The 18,577-nt window shown below is 42.1% G+C and overlaps 1 protein-coding gene across 3 annotated transcripts; it reads left to right on the top strand.

Moving 5' to 3' along the window:
* Window positions 1-444: 444 nt before the first annotated feature.
* LOC123992832 (cullin-5) lies at window positions 445-13,064 on the top strand. 3 transcript variants are annotated; one of them, XM_046294383.1, is made up of 19 exons: window positions 445-588; window positions 1,648-1,757; window positions 1,880-1,979; window positions 2,192-2,368; window positions 2,572-2,713; window positions 2,858-2,979; window positions 3,065-3,145; window positions 3,258-3,351; window positions 3,452-3,582; window positions 5,445-5,552; window positions 9,355-9,419; window positions 9,730-9,862; window positions 10,149-10,280; window positions 10,376-10,499; window positions 10,613-10,788; window positions 10,947-11,108; window positions 11,280-11,398; window positions 11,852-11,975; window positions 12,176-13,064. In XM_046294383.1, the coding sequence occupies exons 1-19, from the start codon at window positions 565-567 to the stop codon at window positions 12,368-12,370; spliced, it is 2,319 nt and encodes a 772-aa protein (XP_046150339.1). In that variant the 5' UTR covers window positions 445-564; the 3' UTR covers window positions 12,371-13,064. The 3 variants fall into 3 exon arrangements, with proteins under 3 accessions (XP_046150339.1, XP_046150338.1, XP_046150340.1); XM_046294382.1 differs by having other exon boundaries at window positions 446-588; window positions 2,834-2,979; XM_046294384.1 differs by lacking the exon at window positions 445-588 and adding an exon at window positions 606-663 and having other exon boundaries at window positions 2,834-2,979.
* The last annotated feature ends 5,513 nt before the right edge of the window (window positions 13,065-18,577 follow it).

Raw genomic sequence — 18,577 nt, 5'->3', positions numbered from 1 at the left:
AACATGGGTGTGTGTGAAACTGTGTGGGGGGGGGGGGTATTTAGATCAGTGATTACTTCATTTCAGCCAGGTAATTACTCTACCCAAGGAAGGAAAGTGGGAGGAAAGGCTTGAAAGAATAAAGGAAGGAAAAAAGAGGAAGGAACATTTAAAGATTTTAAACATTTGAAGGAAGAAGGCTGTGTTGCTTCGAACTGGGCGCATATCCCTTCTCTATGTTACTTGCTTGTCTCCAAGTCACATAGCTACTGTACATACCATGCACTGACCTTTAATAGAACTCAGTGGTTGCATGGCAGTCAAGTCCAAGGCAGCTAAGTTTAGCACTGGCCCAGCCCAGTCAACTGTGTCCTACTGTATTTACCTGCAATATTCTAGTTGGTGCAGTGTCTTATGTGCATTTAGTAGACAAAGAGAAGTGAAAATGCCATGACACAATACTGTAAACTGGACAAATATCTAGCCTTTATCTCTGTTTATTTTTAAGTCAGAAGCTACGTTACCCAATTCCCTCCAACAATACTCTCGCGAGACTGCGCGAGGAGGGCACAAGTTGGAGGAAACATGGCGACGTCTAATTTGTTAAAGGTAAGAGCCTCTTCACTTCAACATTTTACCTGGATTTGAACACGTGATTATGCTCCCAATGCCCATAGTCTGGATGTAAATAAGTTCATGAATGAGTTCAAAACAAACCTGACCACGAACACTGTGTGACAGTTTTTTGTTGTTGTTGCATTTAAGGCAACATAAAGGTCTTTCTTGCTAGTTAGCTAGCAAGGGATGCTAAGATAATTTAGCTAGCCAGCCATCTGGCTAACGTGCAATACAGTTGTCACCGGCATAAGTATTTCGTCTTTTAAATTGATAGTTAATCAATAATATAATTCCCAGTTCATTGTAGTAACGGTTGTCTGTCCACATCAAACTGTAAGAGAATATGCAAAGGCTTGTGCAGGTGGTGGAACAATCAGCTGAATTGGCAAGCTAACATTACATTCGTTCTGTTTGTCAGTTCTCCAGCACAGCAAACTGTACATACAGTCTTGACTGCTACAGATTGATCAAAGTTGGGTGCAACTACACTGTTGACCAGGTAGTCTGTAGCTAAGGTTTTAGTTGAAGCCGGATTTATTTTAGCGAACTAAACCATTGTAACGTTACGTTTTAAAATAATATAATAGAAAACTACTATTAAACATACAATTTGATTCAGAACAGCGTCAGTAGCAAATGACAGTGTAATGGGTTAGTATGTAGGAACAGTGTTGTTCCCGTCTCTCTCCAGAATGAATGGCTCTAGATACTGGGTCGTGAGTGGTGTCATCTTTCTGTAGAGTGAAGGCACTCTGTAGTCTGAGATACTAAGTAACAGGTGGTAAAAGTAATTGTTTCAGTTTCTTTCCAGAATAATGTCCCATTGCAGTCTGACAGTAGTTCTAGTGAGTCCTGGGTCATATTCACTAGGCACAAAATATAAGCAAACAAGCTGAAACAGAGAGTGACTACTTTAAATTGTCCAAATAGAAATGCTTGTTTTCATTTTCTGTTGCCAAACATTTTCCACTGTGTGTACTAATGAATACAACCCTGAGTAGTAACAGTATAGTTGTAGTGAGTAGTAACAGTAGTATCATCTCTCTCCAGAATAAAGGCTCCTTGCAGTTTGAGGACAAGTGGGACTTGATGAGGCCCATTGTTCTCAAGCTGCTGAGACAGGAGGCTGTCACCAAGCAGCAGTGGTTCGACCTCTTCTCGTAAGATACACACACTGCATCACACCACACCAAACTGCACAGAAGACACACACACATACTGCAACCGCACACACACACACACACACACACACAAACCCTGCGCTTGTTATTTTGTGTTGCAGAGACGTCCATGCTGTGTGTCTGTGGGATGATAAGGGCCCAGCTAAGATCCACCAGGCCCTCAAAGAAGACATCCTAGACTTCATCAAACAAGCTCAGAACGTAAGTGGAACAGTGGGTTACAGGGGAAGGGTTTCGGTAATGGTTGAAATCCCATTTGAGGTTGGAATGTGCCATTCTTCGCACACACACACACACCTTTCCAGTACAGTGATAACAGTTGTAGGCAAGAGGCTGACCCTTAAACCTCTGAATCCTAACCTCTACCTATGCAAGCTGTCTCTGACCTAACCTCTGACCTGTTTCCATGGCAGCGTGTGTTGAGTCACCAGGATGACACAGCGTTGCTGAAGGCCTACATTGTGGAGTGGCGAAAGTTCTTCACGCAGTGTGACATCCTGCCCAAACCCTTCTGTCAGCTGGAGATCACACTGATGGGGAAGCAGGGCAGCAACAAGAAGTCTAACGTTGAGGACAGCATCGTACGCAAGGTGAGGAGAGGGGAATGAGGGAGAGGAGGAAGGAGAGAGGCAGGGCAGCAACAATGAGTCTAATGTAGACTACAGCATTGTACGTAGGGAGGGGAGAGATGGACAATGCTCTTCTTTTTGATGGTATTCATCAACTGTCTTGTCCTGATTTTTCTTTCTCTTATTTATATACATATATATATCCCTCTCTGCCTCTCCTCTAGTTGATGTTGGACACATGGAACGAGTCAATCTTCTCCAACATCAAGAGCCGTCTTCAGGACAGTGCTATGAAGCTGGTTCATGCTGAAAGGCTGGGAGAGGCTTTTGACTCCCAGCTGGTTATAGGAGTACGAGAATCATACGGTAGGACATATACACCCTGAGTGGCTAATATTCACACATTTTATATGGGAAGTTTTTGTGAAGTATGATATGTTTTCGGTATTTTGACAAAGTGTGTGTGTGTGTGCTTGCGTTTTGTAGTCAACCTGTGCTCTAACCCTGAAGACAAGCTCCAGATCTACAGAGATAACTTTGAGAAGGCCTACCTGGACTCAACTGAGAGGTTCTACAGAACACAGGCCCCATCATACCTACAGCAGAACGGAGTCCAGAACTACATGAAATATGTAAGGACTGCGCTCTGTGTGTGTGTTGTGACAATGTCTCTCAGTCAGTGTGTATACATTCACTGACTGTGTGTGTGTCTCGCAGGCAGACACAAAACTAAGAGAAGAGGAGAAGAGGGCAGTTCGATACCTTGAGACTCGTCGTGAATGTAACTCTGTCCAAGCTGTGAGTAGACGGTTTACCCATGAGGCTGTATAGACTGGTTTAAACTCATATTCACAGTCAAGAGATGATGATGTCATGTAGACCAATATTAGTCTCTGTTGTCTCTCTCCAGCTGATGGAATGTTGTGTGAACGCTCTGGTGACGTCGTTTAAAGAAACCATCCTGGCCGAATGTCCCGGCATGATCAAACGCAATGAGACAGACAGTGAGTAACATGTTGCAGTACTACTGTTACCTACCAACCTTGGGACCGGTTATAGAAGAGGGTCCTTCTTTGTGTGACGTTAATGTCCTTCACCCTGCAGAGCTCCACCTGATGTTTTCCCTGATGGATAAGGTTCCTAGTGGGATAGAGCCCATGCTGAAAGATCTGGAAGATCACATCATGAACGCTGGGCTGGCTGATATGGTGGCTGCTGCAGAGACTATCACTTCTGTATGTACACACACACAGAGCCATGTCTTACTATACTTGTGAGGACTTTTTGGGGACCAACAATTGATTACCATTTAAAATCGTATTTTTCTTAAACCCTAACTCCTAAACCTAACCGTAACGCCTAACCCTAATTTTAACCCTAAGCCTAAAATGTCCTCACTTCTCTCAATTTTAGTTGGTTTACTATTTTTGTGAGGACTTCTGGTACTAGTAAGTGTAGTAAAGCATGTACAGTGGGGCAAAAAAGTATTTAGTCAGCCACCAATTGTGCAAGTTCTCCCACTTAAAAAGATGAGAGGCCTGTAATTTTCATCATAGGTACACTTCAACTATGACAGACAAAATGAGGGGGGGGAATCCAGAAAATCACATTGTATCACATTTATTTGCAAATTATGGTGCAAAATAAGTATTTGGTCACCTACAAACAAGCAAGATTTCTGGCTCTCACAGACCTGTAACTTCTTCTTTAAGAGGCTCCTCTGTCCTCCACTCATTACCTGTATTAATGGCACCTGTTTGAACTTGTTATCAGTGTAAAAGACACCTGTCCACAACCTCAAACAGGACACCAGAAACAAAATTGTAGACCTGTACCAGGCTGGGAAGACTGAATCTGCAATAGGTAAGCAGCTTGGTTTGAAGAAATCAACTGTGGGAGCAATTATTAGGAAATGGATGACATACAAGACCACTGATAATCTCCCTCGATCTGGGGCTCCACGCAAGATCTCACCCCGTGGGGTCAAAATGATCACAAGAACGGTGAGCAAAAATCCCAGGACCACACGGGGGAACCTAGTGAATGACCTGCAGAGAGCTGGGACCAAGGTAACAAAGCCTACCATCAGTAACACACCACGCCGCCAGGGACTCAAATCCTGCAGTGCCAGACGTGTCCCCCTGCTTAAGCCAGTACATGTCCAGGCCCGTCTGAAGTTTGCTAGAGAGCATTTGGATGATCCAGAAGAAGATTGGGATAATGTCATATGGTCAGATGAAACCAAAAAATAACTTTTTGGTAAAAACTCAACTCGTCGTGTTTGGAGGACAAAGAATGCTGAGTTGCATCCGAAGAACGCCATACCTACTGTGAAGCATGGGGGTGGAAACATCATGCTTTGGGGCTGTTTTTCTGCAAAGGGACCAGGACGACTGATCCGTGTAAAGGAAAGAATGAAGGGGCCATGTATCGTGAAATTTTGAGTGAAAACCTCCTTCCATCAGCAAGGGCATTGAAGATGAAATGTGGCTGGGTCTTTCAGCATGACAATGATCCCAAACACACCGCCCGGGCAACGAAGGAGTGGCTTCGTAAGAAGCATTTCAAGGTCCTGGAGTGGCCTAGCCAGTCTCCAGATCTCAACCCCATAGAAAATCTTTGGAGGGAGTTGAAAGTCTGTGTTGCCCAGCAACAGCCCCAAAACATCACTGCTCTAGAGGAGATCTGCATGGAGGAATGGGCCAAAATACCAGCAACAGTGTGTAAAAACCTTGTGAAGAATTACAGAAAATGTTTGACCTCTGTCATTGCCAACAAAGGGTTTATAACAAAGTATTGAGAAACTTTTGTTATTGACCAAATACCTATTTTCCACCATAATTTGCAAATAAATTCATTAAAAATCCTACAATGTGATTTTCTGGATTTTTTTCTCCTTTTGTCTGTCATATTTGAAGTGTACCTATGATGAAAATTACAGGCCTCATCTTTTTAAGTGGAAGAAATTGCCCAATAGGTGGCTGGCTAAATACTTTTTGCACCACTGTATATACACACACACACACACACACACTCACTCAAAATGTATCTGTAACATACAGTATATCTGTATGTTTCTCTTTTTATTCCGGTGTAGGACTCTGAGAAGTACGTGGAGCAGCTGCTGACATTGTTTAACCGTTTCAGTAAACTGGTGAAGGAGGCTTTTCAGGATGACCCTCGATTCCTCACCGCCAGAGACAAGGTACACACATACACATACAGCACCAGTCAAAGGTTTGGACACACCTACTCATTCGAGTTTTTCTTTATTTTTAGTATTTTCTACATTATAGAATGATAGTGAAGACATCAACTATGAAATAACACATATAGAATCATGTCGTAACCAAAGAAGTGTTAAACAAATCAAAATATATTTATATTTGAGATTCTTCAAAGTAGCCACCCTTTTGCTTCATGACAGCTTTGCACACTCTTGGCATTCTCTCAATCAGCTTCACCTGGAATGCTTTTCCAACAATCTTGAAGGAATTCCCAATTATACTGAATACTTATTGGCTGCTTTTCTTCACTCTGCGGTCCAACACTTCCCAAACCATCTCAATTGGGTTGAGGTCAGGTCATCTGATGCAGCACTCCATCACTCTCCTTCTTGGTCAAATAGCCTTGAATTCTAAATAAATCACTGACAGTGTCACCAGCAAAGCACCATCACACCACCACCTCCATGCTTCTTGGTGGGAACTACACATGTGGAGATCATCCGTTCACCTACTCTGCATCTCAGAAAGACACTGCGGTTGGAACCAAAAATCTCCAATTTGGACTCATCAGAACAAAGGACAGATTTCCACCAGTCTAATGTCCATTGCTCGTGTTCCTTGACCCAAGCAAGTCTCTTATTTTTATTGGTGTCTTTTAGTATTGGTTTCTTTGCAGCAATTTTACCATGAAGCCTGATTCATGCAGTATCCTCTGAACAGTTGATATTGAGATGTGTCTGTTACCTGAACTCTGTGAAGCATTTATTTGGGCTGGTTTGATTTGATTTGATTTGGATCTCTTTTAGTCCCCATTTGGACTAATCTTCCAAGAGTCCTTAAACATTCAAATACAATTTATAATACAAACACACTTTCACATATAACACACTATTACAAACATGCATAATGACCCAATAAATACTCAATCTAAAAAAATATTGATTCTTCATCTACTATAATCCCACAACATTTCTATATACTATATTTAAAAAATAAAAACAATTATATATACATTTATATATTGAAAGGTTTCTAGTTTGCTAAGTTAATTTATTCAATTTCTGTATTGCTCTAAATCGAAATGCCTATTTCTCTTTTCTGTCTGGATAACGCATAGATGGTGGACAATCTATTCCTAGTATTTACAGAATGTCTGTCTCTTACCAACTGAATACCGTTGTGAATAGAACTTGGCCGTTTTAAATGATGTATATTATAAAATAAGCACGTTTTTTTTCAATTACCTTGTCGATTGATGACCAACCAAGGACACTGCACATGACTGCAACAGAAGAACCATATCTCCACCTTAAAACAATCTTTGCTGCTTTATTCTGTGCATTCTGCAGTCTCCTAACTTCACTTGATAAGGCATTTCCCCAGACCACCGAACAGTAGTTCACCTGACTCTCAATTAATGCTTGTTATTTGCTGAATAATTTTTCCTGGTAAATATTTAGCTATCCTTCTGATTATGCGTGCTGTTTTAATATTTCTTTTTACATGGATTAGTTATTTGAGACAACCATGGTAAGCAGTTGTCTAGCTGCACTCCCAGTAGTTTGGTTTCTGCCACTTCTTCAATTTGTACTCCTCCCATACTTAATTGTATCCCATGCTGTTTTGGCCTTTTCCTAGTTGAACAGACCAACATAACTTTGGTTTTCTTGGTGTTTAAAACAAGTTTGTTTTGGCAAACCCACTTCCTGATATTCTCCAAATCTCCTCGTAAAGACTGTTGAACCAATTGTCTTGCTGCATAAATTGTAGTATCATCTGCAAATATAGTAGATTGAGTTTCAACCAAGGCATAGGGTTGTTGGTATATATTAAATAAAGAAGTGGCCCAAGGCAGCTGCCTTGCGGTATTCCACAGTTTAACACATTAGGAGAAGAAAATGAACCATTGCTATTGGTGGACTGTTTCCTGTCAGTTAGATATGACTGTACCCAATTCAATGCTACCTCCTTAAAACCATAATACGTTAATTTTGTCAATTATTTAATGATCCAATAAATCAAATGCTGCACTGAAGTCTAAAAATAATACACCTACAAATTTGCCATTATCCATAGCATTGAGCCACTGATCATTCATGTCAAGCATTGCAGTGGTAGTGGAATGGTTTTTGCGATACGCATGCTGATTGACTGTAATCAGATCATTATTTTCCATGTACTCCCACATTTGTCTACTCACAATATCCTCCAATATCTTACTGAGTATAGGGAGTAGACTTATTGGTCAACTATTAGCAGGAGTAATGGGTTCTTTGCTGTCTTTCGGAATAGGACACAGTTTGGGATGCTTCCATACATTTGCAAACATCCCCTTTTCCAGTGACCAATTAAATATGTATCTCAGTGGAACTGCAATCTGGGGAGCAGCACAGTGAAGCCAAAAAATGTCCATAAGACCCTAACCTGTAGATTTACCATCAGGTAATGACTTCAATAGGTTCAACACCTCCTCCACTGGCTGGTAACTCTAATGAACGTATCCTCTGCAGCAGAGGTAACTCTGGGTCTTCTTTTTCTGTGGCGGTCCTCATGTGAGCCAGTTTCATCATAGTGCTTCAAGGTTTTTGCGACTGCACTTGAAGAAACTTTCAAAGTTCTTGAAATATTACGGATTGACTGACCTTCATGTCCTAAAGTAATGATGGGCTGTAATTTCTCTTTACTTATTTAAGCTGTTCTTGCCATAATATGGATTTGGACTTTTACCAAATAAGGCAATCTTCTGTATACCACACCTACCTTGTCACAACACAACTGATTAGCTCTGTTAGGTTCTATATATCAGAGTAAGAAATCAATAGACACTATGAAAGCTCCAACCAATTTTATTCACCCATTGGGTCAATACAGCTACATAAGACAAAGACGTGGTTCCACCAGTGGTGGTATATATACACTCCAATTTGGTGGAGTCTCCTTCTCGCTAAACATTACATCTTTGTTGTTAGGCAGGGAATTAAGTGATACCGGCAATAAACTGTTCCTTCTCCCTTAATCTGACCTGACCCCCTTCCTCACTAATCCACAGTTCTCCACCCTTATCAGTGCCAGCCAACATGTGATGGTCTTTCTGTCACTCATCTATTATATCCATTCCTCCTACAGATACCCATTAACTTCTGGTGTAGACCCTAGACTATGGCACCCCTTATGTCTCTAGTATAACTGATGACTAATAATATTCAATGTTTAGAAATCCGAAACCATCAGTTCAAATGCATTAAGACGGACAGAAATTCCACAAAATTCACGTTTAACAAGGCACACCTGTTAATTGAAATGCATTCCAGGTGACAACCTCATGAAGCTGGTTGAGAGAATGCCAAGAGTGTGCAAAGCTGTCATTAAGGTTAAGGGTGGCTACTTTAAGAATATAAAATATATTTTGATTTGTTTAACACTTTTTTTGGTTACTTCATGATTCCATGTGTGTTATTTCATTGTTTTAATGTCTTCACTATTATTCTACAATGTAGAAAAAATAAAAAACCCTTGAAAGAGCAGGTGTGTCCAAATGTTTGACTGGTACTGTACATGCATACCGCGAGACAAAAGGGGGTGAAGGGAGGAGACCGAGGGGTGGAGAGAAGGGGGGATGGAGGAGAAAAAAGGGGGGTGAGAGGGCAGAGACATTAAGCGAGAGTAAAGGGTTGAAGAGAGCAGATGTAACGGAGGGGTGGAGAGAAAAGGGGGATGGACGGAGGAGGAGAAAAAAAGGGGGGATAGTGGGAGGTTTGACAGTTCTGTGTTTCTCTTCAGGCCTACAAAGCTGTGGTGAACGATGCCACCATTTTTAAACTGGAGCTGCCCCTCAAACAGAAAGGGTGAGACAAACCTGGGTTGTATGTTTATATTATATTCCTTGGTTATGGGTCAATATGGCTGCTAGTCCACCCATCACAGAATATGAGCTGCATCCTGATTCTTCACCCTTTTCCTGAGGGGTGCATTTTCACACTCCACATCATGGATTTAAAAGCATATGATCAGTGTAACCATTGGCTGGAGGAAAGTGTGCACATGTAGACTTCAGAAAAAGGGTGGAGAATTGGGACGTAGCCAGACTTGAATGTGGAGTCCTGTTCTAGTAATTAGATTTATGTGTACTATTAATCTGTGTGTGTGTCTTTACAGGGTAGGTCTGAAGACCCAGCCAGAGTCGAAGTGTCCAGAGCTGCTAGCCAACTACTGTGACATGCTGCTGAGGAAAACAACCCTGAGCAAGAAACTCACATCAGAGGAGATAGAACTCAAACTCAAAGAAGTGGTGAGACTCTCCCCTAGTACTGTAGAATGAGCCCTGATTCTCAAGCATTGGATTGGTGTAAGCATTGGCTGTTGTGTGCTAAATGACTTAAATGTAAATGTAAATGTGAAATCCATGACAGGAAGTGTGCACTTTCAGAGAAGGGCGTAGAAATTGGATGCATCCATAGTCTTCTACCCCCCCCCCCCCCACCACCACCACCACCACCACCTATTCTAGTTGCTTGTGTTGAAGTATGTTCAGAATAAGGATGTGTTCTCGCTCCCTCCCTCCCTTCTCTCTCTAGTTGCTGGTATTGAAGTATGTTCAGAATAAGGATGTGTTTATGAGGTACCATAAAGCCCACCTGACCAGAAGACTGATCCTGGACATCTCAGCCGACAGCGAAATAGAAGAGAACATGGTAGAGTGGCTCAGGGTAAGAACACACACACACACACTCTTTCTCTCTCTCTTTCTATATATCTCCTTTTGATTGAGTTTTTTCCGCTGGGTCTGTGTGTATGCGTGTAGGAGGTGGGGATGCCTGCAGACTATGTGAATAAGCTGGCGAGGATGTTCCAGGACATTAAAGTATCGGATGATCTCAACCAGGTCTTCAAGGAGATGCACAAACACAACAAGCTGGCTTTACCAGGTAATAAACACAAACACAGCCACAATACTCCACCAGCTGGTGTACCATAGTAATACACAAATTCTCTCTCTCTCTCTCGCTCGCTCGCTCTCGCTCTCTCTCGCTCGCTCCAGCTGACAGTGTGAATATAAAGATCCTGAATGCGGGTGCTTGGTCGAGGAGCAGTGAGAAGGTGTTTGTGTCTCTGCCTACTGAGCTGGAGGATCTGATCCCAGAGGTAGAAGACTTCTACAAGAGGAACCACAGCGGAAGGAAACTACACTGGCACCACCTCATGTCTAATGGCATCGTGAGTGGGAGATGCGCACACACACAGCAAACGCACACACTCAGTAGTTTTTCAATGGATTATATTACTATCACCTCATGTCCAACGGCATAATGATCCCACTCTCCCGTGTGTGTGTGTGTGTGCCTGTGTGTTTGTGTGTGTGTGTGTGTGTTTAGATCACCTTCAAGAACGAAATGGGTCATTTTGACCTGGAGGTCACAACCTTTCAGCTGGCTGTCCTATTTGCCTGGAACCAGCGGCCGCGGGAGCGAATCAGCTTCGAGAACCTTAAATTGGCCACTGAGCTTCCCGATGCTGAGCTACGACGCACACTCTGGGTAACACACACACACAAACAGACTCTGGGTACTTTATACACACACACTCACACTCTCTGGGATTGAAAAATGTAAGCACACATGCCAATATAAACACAATTCATACACAGAGAAGAAACGAATGACCTCTCCTTTTTTTCTCCCTCTCTGCTGTCTCCTCTCTGTCTCTAGTCTCTGGTAGCGTTCCCTAAGCTGAAGAGACAGGTGTTGTCCTATGAGCCTTCAGTCTCCTCCCCTAAAGACTTCACAGACAGCACCCTGTTCTATGTCAACCAGGACTTCTCTCTCATGTACGTAGCTTTGAACCCACAACATTGTGTTAGCCCCCTGACCTTAATAAAGGCATTGAATGCACCTGGGGTTGCTGGTACCTTTCCCCAAATTCTCACATTTTCAAAGAAGTAGTAATTGGAGCATTCCAGAATTTCCTGCTTATTCCATCCTGAATCCAGGAATATTCCCACAGGGATTTTTTGAAAACCTGGGATTTTTGGGAAAGATGGCAGTGTTTTGCAACCTTAATTGCACCTCACTTCAACAGCTTTTGGCTTCCCATGTTGATTCATGCTCTATTTAGTTAATGTAACTGTATGTATTCTAACTCATTATTCATTTTGGGGAAGTTTGAATGTTGATGAAAGCTTTGTTGTCATGGTTTCCTACTGAGGACCAGGATGGAATGTTGAGCAGTTTCAGGTGTGATGGCTGATCGGATGTTGAGTTCTTTTGTCTCTGTTTCTCAGTAAAAACTCCAAGGTCCAAAAAAGGGGCAAGATTAATCTGATTGGTCGATTGCAGCTGACCACAGAGCGAATGAGAGAAGAGGAGAATGAGGGCATCGTCCAGCTGAGAATATTAAGAACCCAGGTAACTTTACACATTGAAAGGTCCAACTTGAGGAATCTGAAGTTTCAGCACTTTTTTCCCCCCAAATACTTTAATGGAGCACTACTGCCTTCCACCCTGCAAGTTTTTATCAATCATAACAATACCAGTTGAATGTGTGCCTCGACATTGAATAAAGATATAATGCTGTACGTTGTTTGACCCACCCACCCCCCCTCCAGGAGGCCATCATCCAGATTATGAAGATGAGGAAGAGGATCAGTAATGCTCAGCTACAGACAGAACTGGTAGAGATCCTCAAGAACATGTTCCTGCCCCAGAAGAAGATGATCAAGGAACAGATTGAGTGGCTCATCGAACACAAATACATCAAACGGGACGAGACAGACATCAACACCTTTATCTACATGGCATAGAACCCCTTTACCTGGATTGGAACCATCTACCTACTGCTTGACCTGGCTGGGCCCTCGCTGCAGCAGGAGGAAGAAGAAATGCAGTAAGAGGAGGAGGGAGGAGTGGTTGTTTCAGAAGAAGAGGAAGGAGAATATCTCTGCGGCCTGGGGGGGGGTTGGTTGGTTGGTTGGTTGGCTGTATGAGATAGATGGTGAAGTCTTCAGACTGTGGTGCCCCTCGGGGTCCAGGAGGAGAAGGACAGGAGGACAGTGGGGCTGACTGACAGTCTCAGTATCACAGTAGAGACATTATTAAATAAACTCTCCCTGTCTTACCCTCCTTACGCAGTCCGCACAGAGACAGACAGGAGGACTAGTGGTCTATATCATTATGGAGTAGACACAGAGAGGAGTGTATTTTGCCAAATGTACTGTGTGTGTCTATGTGTGTCTGCACCTTGACAGCTTGTTGCTCTGTGGAAGTCTTGCAATCACCCGAGGACCCATCGCGCGTGTGTGCGTATCTCACTTTCCTCCACCCCCCTCACCCCCAACTGCCACACCCCTCAGAGAGGATCATGACTCCTCACATATCAGCCAGTTACTGGGTGAGAAAAAACGAGAACATCAGCACTTTTCTGTGTTTCAGTGTGTCTGAATGGCTTTATATATCAATTACACTCTACTTTTCAATGCTCATCATTATTTTTATGAACACTTGTGTGTTGTCTCTCGCTTGTTAAATGCTGCACAGCGTCACCCAATCGATCGAAGTCACAAAGCTCTCTAGCGATCTTTGATTCTTCTCTCTCCCCCACCTATAGCCAGTGCAGGACAGGATATGACAGGTGTGTTATTGTCAGACCATGAGGGGGTGTCATGACTGGTCATGACCCAGGTTTCTTCCCAAATGCCACCCTATTCCCTAGGTACTGCAATACTTTTGACCAGAGCTCTATGGGTTAAAAAAGTAGCTTATGTTCCCTATATACACTGCTCAAAAAAATAAAGGGAACTAAAATAACACATCCTAGATCTGAATGAATTAAATATTATTATTAAATACTTTTTTCTTTACATAGTTGAATGTGCTGACAACAAAATCACACATTATCAATGGAAATCAAATTTATCAACCCATGGAGGTCTGGATTTGGAGTCGCACTCAAAATTCAAGTGGAAAACCACACTACAGGCTGATCCAACTTTGATGTAATGTCCTTAAAATAAGTCAAAATGAGGCTCAGTAGTGTGTGTGGCCTCCACGTGCCTGTATGACCTCCCTACAACGCCTGGGCATGCTCCTGATGAGGTGGCGGATGGTCTCCTGAGGGATCTCCTCCCAGACCTGGACTAAAGCATCCGCCAACTCCTGGACAGTCTGTGGTGCAACGTGGCATTGGTGGATGGAGCGAGACATGATGTCCCAGATGTGCTCAATTGGATTCAGGTCTGGGGAACGGGCGGGCCAGTCCATAGCATCAATGCTTTCCTCTTGCAGGAACTACTGACACACTGCAGCCACATAAGGTCTAGCATTGTCTTGCAGTAGGAGGAACCCAGGGCCAACCGTACCAGCATATGGTCTCACAAAGGGTCTGAGGATCTCATCTCGGTACCTAATGGCTGTCAGGCTACCTCTGGCGAGCACATGGAGGGCTGTGCGGCCCCCCAAAGAAATACCACCCCACCCCATGACTGACCCACCGCCAAACCGGTCATGCTGGAGGATGTTGCAGGCAGCAGAACGTTCTCCACAGCGTCTCCAGACTGTCACGTCTGTCACGTGCTCAGTGTGAACCTGCTTTCATCTGTAAAGAGCACAGGGCGCCAGTGGCGAATTTGCCAATCTTGGTGTTCTCTGGCAAATGCCAAACGTCCTGCACGGTGTTGGGCTGTAAGCACAACCCCCACCTCTGGACGTCGGGCCCTCATACTACCCTCATGGAGTCTGTTTCTGACCGTTTGAGCAGACACATGTACATTTGTGGCCTGCTGGAGGTCATTTTGCAGGGCTCTGGCAGTGCTCCTCCTTGCACAAAGGCGGAGGTAGCGGTCCTGCTGCTGGGTTGTTGCCCTCCTGCGGCCTCTTCCACGTCTCCTGATGTACTGTCAATCAGTGTTGCTTCCTAAGTGGACAGTTTGATTTCACAGAAGTGTGATTGACTTGGAGTTACATTGTGTTGTTTAAGTGTTCCCTTTATTTTTTTGAGCAGTGTAGGAAAATATATATATATATTCCCTACTAAGGGAAAAATATTTGATATCCTATATATGGAATAGGGTGCCCCAGTAAAATCCCTCCAGTGCAATAGCTAGACAGCCCCTCCTACTAGAGCATTTCCTGTGATGACGTCATGTTGCTAAAGCAACGGCACTGCAGTTTTGCTATTAATGTACCCTACCCACAACCTTTTATAGAAGACTGTGTGTTGCAGTATGATATGAGTGGGGAGGGTGATGATAGAAGGAAAAAAAATGTGTTGCTGTCGAGTGTTTGTATGCGAGTGTTTGATAAATAGGTCCGGTCTGTAGCCGGACCCATAGCCACTTATTGATTTGGAGTAATGTTACATGATTAAATGTATGAGATGACTTAATAACACTATCCCGCTTTTACACTTTTTAGTTTGTTTTACTTTTGGCATTGGGATAATGTTGTACTGTGGGATATTACTGTGCACCCCAAATGGCATCCTATTCCCTATATAGTGCACCACTTTTGACCAGGACCTATAGGGCTCTGGTCAAATGTTGTGCACTATGTAGGGAATATGGTGCCATTTGGGACGCAACCGAGGTGTCAATGTCCTCTTTTCTCTCACTCTGATTTTAATGCAACCACATTGGAATCAATTTAGACACCTCAAGACAAAGTGATTGTCAGATGATGGAAACATTACTTGGGATTTAGCAGTTATGAATTGTTTGATCATGATGTCATGGCTTTATTTCACACACACTACATACCTACGCAGCACCGTATAGTCCACCATTCTACAGTGGAGGACACCTATGAGAAACACACGTACACACAATGACTATTGACAAAACGGTTAATAGTTTATTCTACTGGGTAATGTCATGTGTGGATAACTACTACCTGTTAACTGGCAATAAGAGGCTCTCCTCCACGTGATCTAGTTACATTTCTCAACCGACTGACTAGTTCAACTTTAGAACAGTTACTCTGAAGGATATCTGTCTTTGAATAAAAAGTGTGTATCATTATTGACAGTTTTATGCTGTGATATCGTCCACTGAATGACATTGTGTCCAGCAGGCCCAGGTTTTAGTAACGTTCTTTTTCATGTCTTCCTTCCCTGGTATCTGACATTAATGGTTACGCATCACGGCTGTAGTTGTTGCATCAAAACAACCGAGATAAGAAGTCTTTGTCCCAAATGACACCCTATTTCCTATTTTAGTGCACTACTTTTGAACAAGGCCCATAGGGCTCTGGTCAAAAGTAGTGCACTATATAAGGAATAAGGTGTCATTTGGGGACGTAGGCAAAGTGTTATTACATTTTAGTAATTTAGCACACTCAATTAGCACATTCATAAGATGTTATCAGAGTAATGTACTTAATGTAACTCCGTCTGATACACTTAGCTATTCTCTAGATTTTAGCCATGTTCAACAATGTTTTAAGATGACACAACTTAGGTCACTTTATGAGTAACAACAAATAAACAGTATTAAACAATGACATAGTCAATATTTGTTGTAACAATTAATGTTTTTCTCTGCACAAAAATTCAGATAGAGCAACTCTTATTGTGTTATGAGACTGACATCTTGCTTCAGTTTGTGTTTAAGTGTTTGTGATGATTGTAAACAGATGGGTAATCATAAGACACGTATCTCTTCCTCTTCTTCCCTACTTGCATATCTGGAGCCTTGAGTGGAAACTTGAAAACTAAGTTTTATCAATCATAACATTACCAGTTGAATGTGACCCTACTTTGAGTAAAGATATAATGCTGTACATTGTTTGAATGGGAGTATTCTGGCTGTTGGGCTCAACTACTTAGATGTGCTGCATTATTATAATTTTTTGGTTTGTGACTTTGAGCTATTTTTTGTATAATTTATTTCCTGGCAAATAAAAACTGTACTGTAAAGAGAGTCATCTCCACTGCTCTTGGTTTCCTTTGTCTTCTGATGTTTTTCTATAGACAGATGTACTTATCTATAGACATGTGTAGGACAGGCACAATTCAAAATGTTGTTCTTCCTCTGTGTACTTTAGTAGCCCTCCTGAATGTTAGCATACCAATGCCTCTTTTAAGAAGTCAGAAACTTTATGGAACAGAAGATAGTGTGATGATTGCCCATTGATATATATATATATAAGTTTAATTGGCCTGCTATGTATGGAACGCTGTTTGGGTCTTTGTGTGTCAAAAGATACACAAGTAACACAGTTCTATTATAGAATGTTGTGTGTTCTGAATTTTCACGTGCAAGCCAAGCGCCACCCGCCACCACTACTATAAGTAGCACTGTCAAAGCTGTACAAAAAAGTCTGCAAACACTGGCCACGAACGATGTGTTTACAATACCGCGATGGTAATAAATCATTACTTGTTCAACCGCAACTTCTGGGCTAGCTAGCTAGCTAGCTTTAGCTTGGTACCTAGCTAGCTCCATACAACCAGCCTGAAAACAATGAACAGTAGAAACTGCAGTCATTTTCATTATTCTTAGCAATGATTTAGGAATCCTTGTGATTAAGTATTAGTTAGGTAGCCACTTGTTATTCGCCTATTGAAATTGAACTTCAATTCATAAAAATAAATAGCGAGCCAGCTACTTAACCCTGTTGCCCAAAGCTAACGTTATAAGCAACCAGCTAACTTCATCTGGCTCGACTGGACCGGGTTATGTGTTGTGAAGCTAGTGTTGTGAAGCTAGCCACATTAAGGATTAGGCACAATCATATAATTTGCAGTTTGCCTTCAAAATAAAAGTACATCTGAAAGTGATTCAGACGGTTACAATTGGAGGAATCATGCCATATTTAGACTAGATAATGTTATCAATGTTGGAATGTGAAGAAATGAAATGGCGTACCAGTCTACTAGGTGACACCCACAGAACACAACTGTGTCGAGTTTAAATGTGGCTCAATTCACAGTTGTTTCAGAGTCCCACAATAAAAGATACGACGCCAATGTTCTCTGGGTGTCACTGAGTAGACTGATACCCCATGTCATTGATCCACAATCCATAGGTAAAGGCTGTACAGTGAAATAAGTATGCCCCCAATGCAATTCTAAAGTATAACACATCCAGTGTGATTTTTGTCAAATTAACAAATTATTGTTTTATGGTGATTTTATATAACAACATTCCAACCTCGTTTAGCATGATCTATTCAATTATGGCATAATTCTACTATTTGTGTTAATTTGCATCACTGTCAATTACATACTTTTATTTTGAAGGCTAACCGCAAAATCCACTATTGTGGCTAGCTTCACATAGATTGGTCCGACCACCATTAATCTAATAAGAACTGCTTTATAAATTCGGGTTATTTTAGATGATGACACCTAGCTATATAGTTAGCTAGCTAACTACAGCTACTGAATTCAGCCTAGTGGTTACAGCGTTGGACTAGTAACCGGAAGGTTGCGAGTTCAAACCCCAGAGCTGACAAGGTACAAATCTGTCGTTCTGCCCCTGAACTGGCAGTTAACCCACTGTTCCCAGGCCGTCATTGAAAATAAGAATGTGTTCTTAACTGACTTGCCTGGTTAAATAAAGGTTAAAAAAGACATATTTCACAACAACTACCTTTTACACACAAGTGTAAAGGAATTGATAAGACAATGTACATATAAATATATGGACGAGCGATGGCCGAACGGCATAGGCAAGATGCAGTAGATGGTATAGAGTACAGTATATACATATGCGATGAGTAATGTATGGTATGTAAACATTATATCAAGTGGCATTGTTTAAAGTGACTAGTGATACATTTATTACATCCAATTTGTAATTATTAAAGTGGTTGGAGATTTGAGTCAGTATGTTGGCAGCAACCACTCAATGTTAGTGATGGCTGTTTAACAGTCTGGTGGCCTTGAGATAGAAGCTGTTTTTCAGTCTCGGTCCCAGCTTTGAATCGTTGTGACATGTGAAATACGAGTGATAGTGTAAATAATGTGTAATAACTACGAACAAAAAATAATGAACGGGTCAAATTATTATGTG

This window comes from Oncorhynchus gorbuscha, linkage group LG13 (genome assembly GCF_021184085.1).
Source record: "Oncorhynchus gorbuscha isolate QuinsamMale2020 ecotype Even-year linkage group LG13, OgorEven_v1.0, whole genome shotgun sequence".
Classification (NCBI taxonomy): domain Eukaryota; kingdom Metazoa; phylum Chordata; class Actinopteri; order Salmoniformes; family Salmonidae; genus Oncorhynchus; species Oncorhynchus gorbuscha.
The sequence above is the reverse complement of the archived record's forward strand: the minus strand, read 5'-3'. Positions and strand labels throughout refer to the sequence as shown.